The sequence below is a fragment of the Megascapheus bottae genome, chromosome X (genome assembly GCF_031878675.1).
Source record: "Megascapheus bottae isolate mThoBot1 chromosome X, mThoBot2.hap1, whole genome shotgun sequence".
In the NCBI taxonomy this organism is placed as follows: domain Eukaryota; kingdom Metazoa; phylum Chordata; class Mammalia; order Rodentia; family Geomyidae; genus Megascapheus; species Megascapheus bottae.
This window is the reverse complement of record NC_143547.1, coordinates 105,594,728-105,608,735: the sequence shown is the minus strand read 5'-3', so window position 1 is coordinate 105,608,735 and position 14,008 is coordinate 105,594,728. Positions and strand designations below refer to the sequence as shown.

At 41.1% G+C, this 14,008-nt stretch overlaps 1 protein-coding gene across 1 annotated transcript; it reads left to right on the top strand.

The window, feature by feature from the left end:
* The first annotated feature begins 5,491 nt into the window (after nt 1-5,491).
* On the top strand, nt 5,492-13,321 carry Smim9 (small integral membrane protein 9). Its single transcript, XM_090326520.1, has 4 exons — nt 5,492-5,580; nt 7,717-7,969; nt 8,991-9,120; nt 13,194-13,321. Exons 2-4 carry the CDS (start codon nt 7,774-7,776, stop codon nt 13,222-13,224), a joined length of 357 nt encoding a protein of 118 aa, XP_090182646.1. The 5' UTR covers nt 5,492-5,580; nt 7,717-7,773; the 3' UTR covers nt 13,225-13,321.
* The last annotated feature ends 687 nt before the right edge of the window (nt 13,322-14,008 follow it).

Genomic DNA, 14,008 nt, shown 5'->3' with positions numbered 1-14,008 from the left:
TAAACTTTTAACCATTCTTAAATTTAGTTTAATATTGTGATATTCTTTCCTTGTTGACTATGTACCTTCTCAATGCTCTTAGAAGCAATTCCTTTATCATCCTGCTAGTTTGTTCACTAGTGTGTTCAATAAAACATTGACACATAAAAATAAATGCCTTTAAGTATTGTATTTTTAAATAAGTAAAAATATGAACAATTATGTTTTAAAAATAAACACTGGCATGGAAAAGCAGAATGGATACTTCAGAAAAAATAACATAAACAATAATGAGTTGGATATATTGCATTTTTGCTTTTTAAAAATTAAATTGGGGTTAGGAATGTTGCTCACTAGTGTATGCTTCCCTATAGAAGGAGTTCTAATGATATAAACAAGTCTCCTTAAGAAATAGGATTGTTACAGATAAAGGTAGCCTCATTTAACGGCTTACCATTCTCATCTCTTCGTTCACTTTAAACACCTGTTTATTGTACTTTAAACTAGACTTTAATATTATACACAAATGGCTTCTCTGAAAGTATTGGGTGTAATGCAAATGCTACTTTGGAATTGTTCTTTTATTTACTTTCTGTGCTTAACAGCATTTGGGGGATTTATGGATGTTGTTAAGTAAAGATCAATGCATTTTCTTCAAAAAATTAATGAGTTGGGAAACCAGATTAAAGGCAGAAACTGGTGACTCACCCCTGTAATCCTACCTACTCAAGAGGCTGAAATCTGAGGATTGTGGTTCAAAGCCAGCCCAGGCTTAAAAGTCTATGAGACTCCTTTTTTGCCAGCCCTGGGGCTTGAACTCAGGGCCTGGACAATGTCCTTGATCACTTGTCCTCAAAGCTAGAGCTCTAACACTTGAGCCACAGCATCATTTCTGGCTTTTTCTGTATATGTGGTACTGTGGAATTGAACCCAGGGCCTCATGCATGCTAGGCAAGCACTCTACCACTACTGGCTCCTGAGACTCTTCCCAATTAATCACAGAAAAAGCCAGAGGTGGTACAGTTCAAGTAATAGAGTGAGCAAAAGTTGCTTAGGGACAATGCACAGGCCCAGAATTTAAGACACGGGACCAGCAACAAACAAAAAAGAAAAGAAAACCAGATTAAATTGAACTCAGAGTAAAATGGGATCTAATTTGCAAGAAATAAAATAAATAAGAAATGGAGCCTCAGTCTTGAAGTTGAGCTGATAGAAACACCAAGAGAAAAAATGAACAATTGCTATGCAAGAGGCATAAATTTGCAGTACAATGTAGATTAAAGAAAAGCAAAAATGTAGCATGTAGTCAATGTTATATTCTAAAGATAATAGAGATATAGAGCCTTATGTATGTTAAACATGAAACTATGTATTATGATAATTGTCCATATTGGTAACCAAGACTGATACTTTCTTTTTTGCCAGTCCTGGAGCTTGAACTCAGGGCCTGAGCATTGTCCTTGGGCTTTCTCAAGGCTAGTGCTCTACTACTTGGGCCACAGCACCATGTCCAGCTTTTCTGTGTATGTGGTACTGAGGAATCGAACCCAGGCCTTTGTGCACTCTACCACTAGGTCAAACTCCTGGACAAGAATGAGACTTTTTTTTGCCTGTCCTGGGCTTGAGTTCAGGGTCTGAGCATTGTCCTTGGACTTTCTCAAGGCTAGAGCACTACCACTTGAGCCTCAATACCACTTCTGGATTTTTTTCTTTTTTATGTTTATTTTTTATTGTAATTAATAAAAGGGTTACATGATATTTGCCAGATAGAAGGTGCATTAATTCACACACATTGATACCCTTTCACATGTCTTGGTACCCATTACCCTCCCTCTACCCCCCCACTTTGTTTTCCCCCCTTCCCTATCAAATTTCAAATAACCAAATACAAGTAAATTCACTATATCAGATAACAAAGTGAGATACTATAACAATATGAGATACCCAAGAGATAGCAAAGGAGATGAGAGATAACATAGTACATTAAGGACAACAATCATTCGTTATATGGCTTTTGTTTCAATATCCTGGAGGTCCTTTCAATTAGCTTCATACTATATGGCCTTATGTATCAAGGTTTTGCTCTGTTGCAGATCACTGCTAGTAGAGCCCAAGGTTTCTACTGATTATGACAAATGAGGGAAACCATTGAGCCTATGTTCCTTTGAGTCTGGCTTACTTCACTTAATATGATTTTTTCAAAGACCTAGAGGTAAAAGCTGACACACTAAAAATTTTACAGGAAGGAATAGGAGATACACTAGGCCTCCTTGGCACAGGTCGAAACTTTCTTAATAAGGACCAAGAATCACAACAAATCAGAGAAAGGCTGGATAAGTGGGACTGCATTAAACTGCAGAGCTTTTGTATGGCAAAGGACATAGCTAGTAAATTAATTAGGAAGCCTACAGAGTGGGAGAAGATCTTCACCAACCAAACAACGGACAAAGGCCTCATATCTAAAATATATCAACAACTCAAAAAATTGAATCACTCCAAAACTAATCTCCAAAGTAACAACCATCCCATTAAAAAATGGGCCAAAGACTTAAAGAGAGTCTTCTCTGAAGAAGAAACAAAAATGGCCTATAGACATATGAAGAAATGCTCGACATCTCTGGTCATAAAAGAAATGCGAATCAAAACAACTCTAAGATTCCACCTCACTCCACTTAGAATGGCCAGGATCAGCAAAACTAATCACAACAGATGCTGGAGGGGATGTGGCCAGGAGGGATCACTACTACACTGTTGGTGGGAGTGCAAACTCGTTCAACCACTATGGAAAGCAGTATGGCAGTTCCTCAAAAGACTCAACATAGAGCTCCCCTATGACCCAGCAATTCCACTACTTGGCATTTACCCAACCATCCAGAAACAAGCACATACTAAATCCACTAGCACAATGATGTTCATTGCAGCATTATTCACCATAGCAAAGATATGAAACCAACCTAGATGTCCCTCAGTTGATGAGTGGATCAACAAGTTGTGGTATTTGTACACAATGGAATTCTATGCTGCTGTCAGAAAAAATGACATCAACCCATTTGTTAGGAACTGGATTTTTTTCTATGTATGTGGTTCCAAGGAATGGAACCCAGGTCTTTGTGCATGCTAGGCAAGCGCTCTACCACTAGGCCAAATTCCCGGCCCCTGCTTTTTTTTTTTTAATGTGATAGTGAACATTTCTGATTTTTTTCCAATGTGATGCTGAAAAGCTTTGGTATTCTACATTTTACAAAGTCTAGGCATAATTTGATAATACAGTTTACATTATACATTGGGGTATTCAGGAAATAAAGCATCTCTACCATACATTTCAATATACTTTGTCCATACAAAAAGTTCATACTTGATTTTACAGTCAGTATATGCCTGATGTTTTAATGATGTTTTTTTTGGTCATAGGGCTATGAACTTGGCCTGGTCATTGTCCCTGAGCTCTTCAGCTCAAGGCTACCACCCTATCCCTTGAGCCACAGAGCCACTTCCGGTTTTCTTGTGATTAATTGGAGATAAGAGTCTCTTGGTCTTTAGTGCCTGGGCTGGCTTTGAACCTCTGCCCTCAGATTTCAGCCTCCTGAGTAGCTAGGATTACTGGCTTGAGCTCCAAGCCCGGCTCATGATTTGTTCTTTAAAAGACAATTTTCAGTTGTAAGTTCGTAGCTACTCAGGAGGTTGAGATCTGAGGATCATAGTTCAAAACCAGTCTGGGCAAGAAAGTCCATGAGATTCTTATCTTCAGTTAACCAGCAAAGTATGGGAGTGGGGCTCAGGAACAACACTGAAGCCTGAGTTAAAGCCCCAGGACCAGCACAATAAAATAAAATAAAATAAAATGACAACTTTCATGGTATTTCTCTTGAATGCTGATATTGTATGGTATTAAACAGGTGGAATTAATTCACCTTGCAGTGTTCACCTTGCAGCAATAGGAGAATACTATGGAAATTGTAGCAGTTGCAAGGAGAGAAACCTCCCCAGACACTCAAAATGATTAGTCTTACTAATATATGTAGATGATTTCTATAATGTACCTCCATTTAGGTTCTCTTTCTGGGAACCCATTAGACTCAGTATCATATTGTACAACAGCTGTCTTTAAATTCTTTTAGAATATTTACTATTCTACCTCTGGAGAGTTCAGATGTATAGTTTGTGATATCTTAGAAAAATATTCTAGCCGGGCGGGGGCTCACACCTGTAACCCTAGCTACTCAGGAGGCTGAGATCTGAGGATCAAGGTTCAAAGCCAGCTCAGGCACAAAAGGACCTGAGACTCTTATCTCCAATTAACCTCTAGAAAACGGGAAGTGGGGCTTGGCTCCAGGGTAGGGTAGTAGCCTTGAGCTGAAGAGCTCAGGGACAAAGCCCAGGCTGAATTCAAGCTCCATTGCCCACCAAAACAAAAGAAAAAGAAAAATATTCTAAGCATAAAATAAACTTTTCTGAGCACTTCAATATGCATATATATTCTACATGCATGCATTTTTATTCTTTGGTTAGTCCCTGGCCCATATAGAGTAATTTCTGCAGTGCTAGAAATCAAATGCATACTAGGCAAGTGTTCAGTATGCCACTAAATAACAATCACATTGAACTTGCCTTTTTCATAGTGGTAAAGGATTCCCAGGTCAGTACATGTACTGAAAACTCAGTTGTCCTGCCATCATATTAAAGTTTCTATTATCTATTATCTTGTGTGTTTGTTGTTCTTAATGTACTATGTTATTTGTCTTCTCATTTGTTGCCCTTTGGTTAATCTCATATTGCTACTGCATCTGAATTTGATACCTGGTATATTGCATATACGTTTATTTATTTGAAATAGGTAAGGGAAGGGGAGAAAACAAGATGATTGGGAGGGGGTGAGAGGAGGTAAATGGGGACAAAAACATGAGAAGGGATATCAATGTGTGAGAAGTAATGCACCAAAGCCAGCGGGTGGCACACACCTGTAATCCTAGCTACTCAGGAGGCTGAGATTTGAGGATCAAGGTTCAAAGCCAGCCCGGGCACAAAAGGACCTGAGACTCTATCTCCAATCAACCTGTAGAGCACGGGAAGTGAAACTGTGTGTCAAAGTTTAGGGTGGTAGCCTTGAGCTGAAAAGCTCGAGGACAGCACCCAGCCCAGGCAGAGTTGAAGCCCCATGACCCACACACACAAAAAAAGAAGTAATGCACCTACTACCTGACGAATGTAACTGTAACCCCTCTATATATTACACCAACAATAAAAAATAAAAAAAGAAATGTCACCTTTAGCTATTGTCTCATACAAGTTATAATATAGTAAGTAGTACAATAGTGAATGAAATACCTTGAAATTATTCGAACCCAAGTGGGTACAACTACTGTAAGAATGAGTTTTACTATCAATACAGATGTGTATTCATGGACAGAAGATGCCTCTGTGTCTATCAAATAGAGGACACTGGGTGAGAGTCAGATGAGTTTGGTGATATCATAAAGGGTGATAGGATTCCTTCTGGAACTCCAGAGACACACGGCAACGAGTGGCCAACTTGAAGAGTGTTGCTTCCTGAATACTAAGGGCCATTCCCTTTGCATATCTTGATGCTGAGTTAATTGTCAAGTAAGTGGCTTCCTACTCGACAGAGAGGTCTCTTCAAGTCCAACTAAGTGTAGATTAATATATCAATTAATGTAGCGATATAGGCTCAAAATATTGTTACCAATGGACTGACCGGGGTCTTGGCTGTACACAAAGAGAAACTGTTAGTAGGTAAGCAGTAGTCCTCTAAGCTGGGGAAGTCCCGAGGCCTTCGGTGCCAAAGGCCCATGGACTTGGCTGACAGACTCACAGGGCTACAGCTCTAAGCCCTGATAAGTTTCTAGCCTTAGAATCCAAAAACTTAGTAGGTACTCAGGTTAGAGGATTGGTGCTCTGAGTTCTAATTGCAAGTAGCCAGACTTGAAGCAGCAGCAAGCCACAGCAGCAGTCAGCTCCAGTCTGTACCAGCTCTTATCTTGGATATCAGGATTTTTGACTTTCATGGTAGTACGTTGCAATGTTGATACCCACTCTGTCCTGCCTTCTCTGTACCTCTGTCACCACTCCACTGCCACTGCCACCACCCCTGTTACCACTGCTAGAGCTTCTTGTTGCTTGGTGCTCTGACCACTGTACTTATGATCAAAATCACAAGCAAACAAGAAAAGAAAATTCTAGAGAAGCCTTTTATTGAGTCCAATGTTAGAACAGTTGACGGAAGGGCAGCACAGGGGAGTAATTCTCCCTGACTTGAAAAATGAATGGGATAGTGTGTTTATGTAGCCAGGAGCAGTGTGTGGCTTATGTGTGGTATGCGAATGAAGCATTCATTTGCATCAAACAAAGCACAGCTCCCAGTTCCACTAATCTCTGGCTTCTTGCTGATTTGCTAAGAATGTGTTCCCCTCATCTTTGCATCTTCAAGGTCATGTAATCTTCCCTAGCTCTATCTTTCCTGGGATGCTCTCTTTCAAGTCTGCAATTGCAAGGCTTCCTGTTGTGGGAATCAGGGCCTCAGTTGCAGTGGTCTTTGTAGCCAGAGTGTCCCCACATTGATGATAGTGTCTAAAATAGCTGGGCTGCCATGAGGGCAGTCAGAGAAGGTGCTGCTATGTTGGCATTTCACCACTCCAAGCTGCCAAACATAAGGAAAGGTCTATAAACTGCCATCCCAAGTCCCGAATAGCTTGCTCTAGGTGATTTTGCTCATTCACAGAAAAAAAAATTATAGGGTTCTTACAATAAAGGGTTAAAGAAGGGGCCAGGAGTTTGGCCTAGTGGTTAAAGTGCTTGCCTAGCATGCATGAAGACCCCGGTTAGATTCCTTGGTGCCACATAGAAAAAAGCCGGAAGTGGTGCTGAGGCTCAAGTGGTAGAGCTCTAGCCTTGAGAAAGTCCAAGGTCAGTGCTCAGGCCCTGAGCTCAAGCCCAGGCAACCAAAAAAAAAAGGTTAAAGAAAACGCACCACAAAACTAGCATTCTCCATAGTATTTAACAATGTTTCACAATGCTTAATAATGCTTAACTTTGTCCCAGTGTTCTAGAAAGCGTTGAGGCTGAGTAGCCATGAAGATAGTGCAGAGTTCTGGGATTCTAAATCAATTTTGTAGGTAAAGTTCATAGGATGTTTCTGATGTGGTAAGGCATAGGAGTGAAAAGAAGTCAAAGATGATGCCATAAACTAGGCAACAGATTTCACATCTGAAATCCCAACTACTTGTGTAGAAGGCTGAAAAGGAGAGGATTGCAGTGCCAGGCGAGCCCAGTGATGACAGGATGGTAGTGGCTCAGGCACATGCCTGGTTATGAAGTGAGACCCTACCCTAAAAGCAGCCAGTAAAAACACAGAGCCAGAGGCATGGCTCAGTGATATCTCACCAGCCTAGAAAGTGCAAACTTGAGCTGTTCAAATCCCCAGTGCTAGTAATAAATAAATAAATAAATAAATAAATAAATAAATAAATAAATAAATAAATAAAACAAATGTGATAATTTGGACCTACATAGCTGAAATTTTCAACTAACTGAGATGGGGGAATGTAATTTGAACATACCTGGCCTGATATATTACAGTAAATTTTGGAGTTTTTGTGTTGCGTTCAGGTTACACCTATATAAATCTTTAAATCCTTGTGTTTAGAATAGGTGAGAGATGTTTTATTGTTGTTTTGTTTGTTCTGCAGTAAGAACTAAACCATCACTTCTTTAACTTTTCAGACAGGTTCTGTGGGGGAAAAAAAACTAAACAAAGTCTCTCCTCGGTGAAGTCAGTCCATGGAACTCAAAAAACATCTGTGTATTGTGTTTCTTCTATGTGTGCTGAGTTTACTATTGTTAGAGACAGAAGCTTCTTCATCACTATCTAATATCAGACTTCAAGAAAAATCAAGATCAAAATCAGATTCAAAAGGCGTATTTGCCATAAGGATGAATCTTCCTGACTTCGAAAGGCATAGAATTTATTTCTCAGGTCAGGAAAGATTATTCCATGTTTTACAACTGTTCATAAGAATTCTGTGTTGAGGGGCCAGGAGTTTGGCCTAGTGGTTGAGTGCTTGCCTAGCAAAACCCGGGTTCGATTCCTCGGTACCACATACATAGAAAAAGGCCAGAAGTGGTGCTGAGGCTGAAGTGGTAGAGCTCTAGCCTTGAGAAAGTCCAAGGACAGTGCTCAGGCCCTGAGCTCAAGCCCACGACTGGCAAAAAAAGAGAGAAAGAATTCTGTGTTGAATTTATTTGATTTGTTTCAGATGAGTTCAACAAACCTCAACCTAGCATTTACCAATGCCTTGGTTCATAAGTGGGCAGACAAACCCATAGGTACCAAACATCATGTAATTTGACAAATGCTTGTTTGGGGGGATGTGAAAGGGAAAACTTCACAAAGGAAGCAAAAGCTAAAATAAACCTGATGATCTAAGGAACCACAGACTAGGGGCTATCATACCTGTGTTCCCAGACATGTTGTGCGGACTCATTTTGGAATGTTCTAGTTCCCTTGTGGTCAAATCACAGTACCTCTCCTTCCCTCCCTATTTCTAAAGGAAAGATCGGACTTCCAGCCCTTTTGTGCTGGTTCTGCTGCTTCAAATCAGGGCCGGGGTACTGAGCCTGAGCTTTGAGACTCAGTCCAGCCTTTCTTTTATTAGCAGACTTCTCCCAAAGTTCTTTTCCTAAGGTCTCCTGCCCCTTCTTCCTCTGCTCCTGGGACATTAACTCTGCTCATCTTCCTGCAGAATGTGGTAGATAACACACATCACTGGAGATTTTCTTATCAGTTTATGCTTCTTTTTCATAATGCAGCACATAAACTCCAAGTAGTCCTTTAGATATCTAGAACTTTTTGATATTTATCTAAGGAGATTCCTTTAAAATAATGAGTATCCTTTGAATATCTGAGAGCCAGCAGAAGAGAGTAGTACATGCTGTATGATGAGGCCAACTATAATAACAAGACCTGTCCTCAAAGCATGTCTGTGCTATTTCTGCAGGAAATAAAAGACCTTGGCTTTGGAACTTCAAGATTTACCTGCGGGATCTCATCAGGAACTCCATACCCTCAATAGCCATCTTTGCCTTTCTTATGGCTGGAGCAGTCATTGGCACTCTCTGCTGCTTCACGTAAGCTATTGCGGGATGAAAAAAGGGGAGAGAAAATGTGAGGTTCCAAAAGGAGCCAGAAATAGTCAGGTGCCCTTTTGTAATTAAAGGAGAGTTTATAAAGGAAGATTCTGGGAACAAGATGCTCCTTGAACTTTTTCTTTTTCTCCTGAAACCTTTCCTACCCATTACCAACAAATAACAGTTGACATTTAATAACCAGGGTTTGTAAATAATCTGTGTGTGTGTGTGTGTGTGTGCACACGTGCGTACACACACACACACTAGTCCTAGGACTCGAACTTCTTTTGCTGAAGGCTAACACTCTACCACTTTGAACCACAGCACCACTTCTGGCTTTTTCTGTGTAGTTTATTGGAGATAAGAGTCTCACACACTTTCTTGCACAGACTGGCTTCAAACCATGATGCTCAGATCTCAGCCTCCTGAGTGGCTCAGATTACAAGTGCAAGCCACCAGCACACAGCTAAATAATTTCTTTTATTAACTTCATTAGCTCATAATTTTTCTGCCCTATGACTCAGGACTAACACATGGAAAATATATAATTATACCCTCAATTGTTTCAAAATATTTCTCCATATACAGATAGAGATTTCTGAGAAAAAATAATTAAACTCTACTTTGTTAATTCATCCATCATTGACCAAGAAATGACTACTTGCCTGTCTTCCTGTCTTTGTGGTTGGAAAGAAATAAGACAAGGAAAAATTACTAATTGGTAGGTGATGGCTGTGGCAGGAGACAGAGTCCAAAGGAGGATGGGATGTCTCAGAAGAGATAAGATCAGGGGAGTTTGGCCTTGTGGTAGAGTGCTTGCGTAGCATGTACAAAGACCGGGTTTGATTCCTCGGTACCACATACTGGAAATGGTGCTGTGGCTCAAGTGGTAGAGCTCTGGCCTTGAGAAAGTCCAAGGACAGTGCTCAGGCCCTGAGCTCAAGCCCAGGACTGGCAAAAAAAAAGAAGAAACGTGGGGGGGGGTCCTGTACACTTCAGAAACCAAATTACCCCCCTAAAGTCACTGACTAAAAGTCAGCTGAGCTTTTGAGAGAAGTTTATTGCCAAAGAAACCACAATGTGGACATCAAATGAGCTATCAGAGTGAACAGTCCTGACGCGATCTGTGATGTTCAGAACACAAGCGCTGAAGGTCTCAAGGATTTCATCCTCCTTCACACTTGCTTCAAATGCAGCCAGAGGATAAAGAATGGAAGAAATGTCCCGGGTAGTAGACAATGGGCCTTCGAGAATGCCAAATCAGGCCTAATTATGGCCTGCCTGGCACAATTCCAGGATTGTGACCATGTGTGTCTTGTTCTTCCTCTGTCAAAGGAGAATGTTTACTGCTTCGTCATTGTTACAGGGTGTGGAGATTAGGAGCAGATAACTTGTTTGAATTCATTGGTCACTTAACTAATAAGAGCCATTCCAACTTGAAATAATCTGGACTTTGGACCGCATAAAGTGATGAGTAGGATTTTAATCTTGGTGGTGGGGAGGGGAAGGTGGGCCACAGGTCAATGTTGTAAAGCAGAGAGGGAGTCCTGAGTCTGGTGTTCTGGGAATTCTTATGGATCAATGCCTGTAGAAGGTAGTGGAAGGAGAGTGAAGTTTTGGTTGACCCCATCCGATTCATCCCACATGAGCCTGAAATCACTACAGACCCTCTGACTTATTGGCTGTGAGTTGCCCCAAGAGGTACAAGACAGCCCCCTGCCGCTGAGGCAAGTCCTGAAAGAGTTAACAGGGAAAGGTTGTGTATTGTTATCATCAGCTTGCTGAACACCTAGGGAATCATGCCCTTTCTCAAGGGAAAATCTGCAAGGCATATTTCATACATGCTACATGTAGGCCAGGCTCCTATGTCACTGGAAAAAGCTAGAGGCAAGTTCATCGATGTTGTTTCTTATTTCCAAGAAAACGTGAAAAATAAAAAGCAAAGCATCACAGAAAATAAGCACAAAGGAAAAGAGACATTAATGGAAAATATAAAAGAAGATATGGAAAACAGGCTTTAAAAGCAAACAATATTAAAGAGTATCAGGAATGTAAGATTAGGAAAAAATGATAGATGCAAGAGATCCGTGATTTCTTTGAAGACAACTAACATAGCCCAAGAGAAAATGTACCTAATTTTTTGTACCTTGCAGACCTAAAGGAAAGCTTGAATCTACAGTCCTAACAGGTACTTGCTACTAGGTACACTGAAGACTTACAAGAACATTCCTTCATTTGTAATTCATGTGTTTCACAGTAAGCATGGCAAATGGCCTCTGTGTGCCTTGTTCAATGCTCACCTCTCTCATCAGCTGCAGCTATAATGAAAGCTTAGGGCAGCAGCTCATTACCCTCTGGCAATTACTGTTGATGCTGGGTCATCTCCGAGCACTCTGGCAGCACACAAAAACATACATGCAGGAGCCTTTGGCTCCCATTTTCTGCATGGGAGCAGGTTATGTTTCTCACTTTTTCTACTTCTCCCTATTTTATCCTGATTAATTTATACAATAAGTTCTTGCTAAAGCTTCCCCCCAAAAAAAGTTTACTGGCCTTCTCCCCTTCCCCCAATCCTGCCAATAAAGAGGCAAATCAGAACAGAATATACTTCCCAGGGAACGTCACTGGCTGTAGTCAAAATGTTAGCCGTTCAGTCCATCAGCTCTGAATATTGCTCCAATCTGTTGGGAACGTTCCTGATATCTGGGGGCCCACTGAAGACCTCTGCTGTTCAACAGTTAGACTGCATTTGCTGCCACACTGAAGGCAAAGTTATTTATTATCCGAGAGTGTTCCTGGAGGCTATGAAACAGCTTTTAATCTCTGGATGAAGTAATGCAATGTAATTGCTTTAGAGTCTGGATGGAGGAGGAATCCTCTTTGGTGTCATTTCAACTTTTCAGCTTAGCCTTGGAGTTCACATTGGCAGTGAAAGCCCTTGTGCTTCTGAAAGGGAAAAATCTTAAGGAAAAACAGGAATGCATTCCATATCCACCATGCTCAGTGAAAAAGCTGCCATTGAGATGGCAGTAGCCGATACACTGAATGTTGTACTAAATGGTGTTCCATGCAAAGCGCCATAGGTGCTCACTACCAGTTCTATTCAAATATGTTCAGGCTTGTTTTGATACCTATATGTATTGAAGTGGGTTTTTTTGCCAGTCCTGAGCTTGAGCTCAGGGCCTGAGCACTCTCCTTAGGCTTTCTCAATAGTAGAGCTCTACCACTTGAGCCACAGCACCACTTGCGGTTTTTTCTGTGTATGTGGTACCAAGGAATCAAACCTGGGTCTTGGTACATGCTGGGCAAGCACTAGAGGGAACTCCTAGCACTTGAATTTTGGTTAAAAGATGTTTCTGTGTCTTCCATGTAACTGATATACTAAATCTTTGTTTACTGCCTTTAAGGCATTTTGCTTTTAAGGGGAGGGAATGTGAGAGAAATGGAGGGGATGAGTTGTATTAAAGTACATTTTCTGTATGTATGAAAGTGTCACAATGAAACCTGCCCTTGTACAAGGAAATTATAAAAGCTGGGCTCATGCCTATAACCCTGGCTACTCACAAGTCGGAGATATAAGGATTATGGTTCAAAGCCAGCCTGGGCAAGAAAATCTGCTTTTCTGGTGGTTAATTAGAGATAAGAGTCTCATGGTCTTTAGTAGGGCAATAGCCTTGAGCTGAAGAGCTCAGGGATAACACCCAGGCTCAGAATTCAAGTCCCACAACTGGACTATAAGAAAAAACAAAAACAAAAAAAAAGAGTCTCACAGACTTCAATGCCTGGGCTGGCTTTGAACCTCGATCCTCAGATCTCAGCCTCCTGAGTAGCTAGGATTACAAGTGTGAGCTACCGTGCAGGGCCTGTTTTTGTTTTTCTAAAAATTCTTAGCCTGTGTGATTGCCTGCCATGGCGAGGACCACCTGCGTGTGGTTTCGGCCTGGTGGTTATTGGCTGTGGGCGTCCTAAGGTGTTAGGCTAGGTATTGTAATTACTAGTAACATTACAGCTCAGGAGGCTGTATAGGAATGTAAACTTCATTCAGCATTCATCCTTTTATTTTCCTTTCTCAGCCTACTCATAGGGGACCCAATTGTCTACTGAACACCTAGAAGATGCAATTAAGCAGTGAAATACTTGGTTTGCCAGATTCCAGCTGGAAAATGTGAAACTTGCTCAACATCAGGTTAAAATTAAATTGTTCTCCACCTTACATTATCCTTGCCTTTCTTTTCTTCAAGAACTCCCATTGAAAATGTAAATAGCTTTATTACTGTTTTTAGCTTAAAAGTGATACTTATTCTAATATTTTTCAGAAAGAAAACAAAAAGCATTCATAATTCTAGCACTGAGAAATACAGGCTATTAATAGCTCGGTGTCACCTCTCAAGCTTTTCTTTTTTTCTTTTTATTTTTTTTGCCAGTCCTGAGCCTTGAACTCAGGGCCTGAGCACTGTCTTTGGACTTTCTCAAGGCTAGAGCTCTACCACTTGAGCCTCAGCACCACTTCCGGCTTTTTTCTATATATGTGGTACCAAGGAATTGAACCCGGGTCTTCGTGCATGCTAGGCAAGCACTTTAACCACTAGGCCAATCTGCTGGCCCTTCCTCTTCTTCTTTTCCCAGTCCTGGGGCTTGAACTCACTGCCTGGGCACTGTCCTTGGACATTCTCAAGGCTAGAGCTCTACCACTTGAGCCTCAGCACCATTTGTTGCTTTTTTCTATGCAAGTGGTACCAAGGAATCAAACCTGGGTCTTCATGCATGCTAGGCAAGCACTTTAACCACTAAGCCAAGCTACTGGCCCCTGCCCAGCTTAATTTCTTATCTGTTTATATGCTCTGATATCACAAAGCTGGATGGATAAAGGCCAGGAGTGTGGCCTAGT

What these genes read in the sequence shown, in the direction of transcription:
- Smim9 (XM_090326520.1), top strand. Translation starts at nt 7,774, where the DNA reads ATGGAACTCAAAAAACATCTGTGTATTGTGTTTCTTCTATGTGTGCTG. An exon ending in GCATAGAATTTATTTCTCAG is followed by an intron (nt 7,970 to 8,990) that starts GTCAGGAAAGAT and finishes CTATTTCTGCAG; the next exon opens with GAAATAAAAGACCTTGGCTT. An exon ending in GGCACTCTCTGCTGCTTCAC is followed by an intron (nt 9,121 to 13,193) that starts GTAAGCTATTGC and finishes TTCCTTTCTCAG; the next exon opens with CCTACTCATAGGGGACCCAA.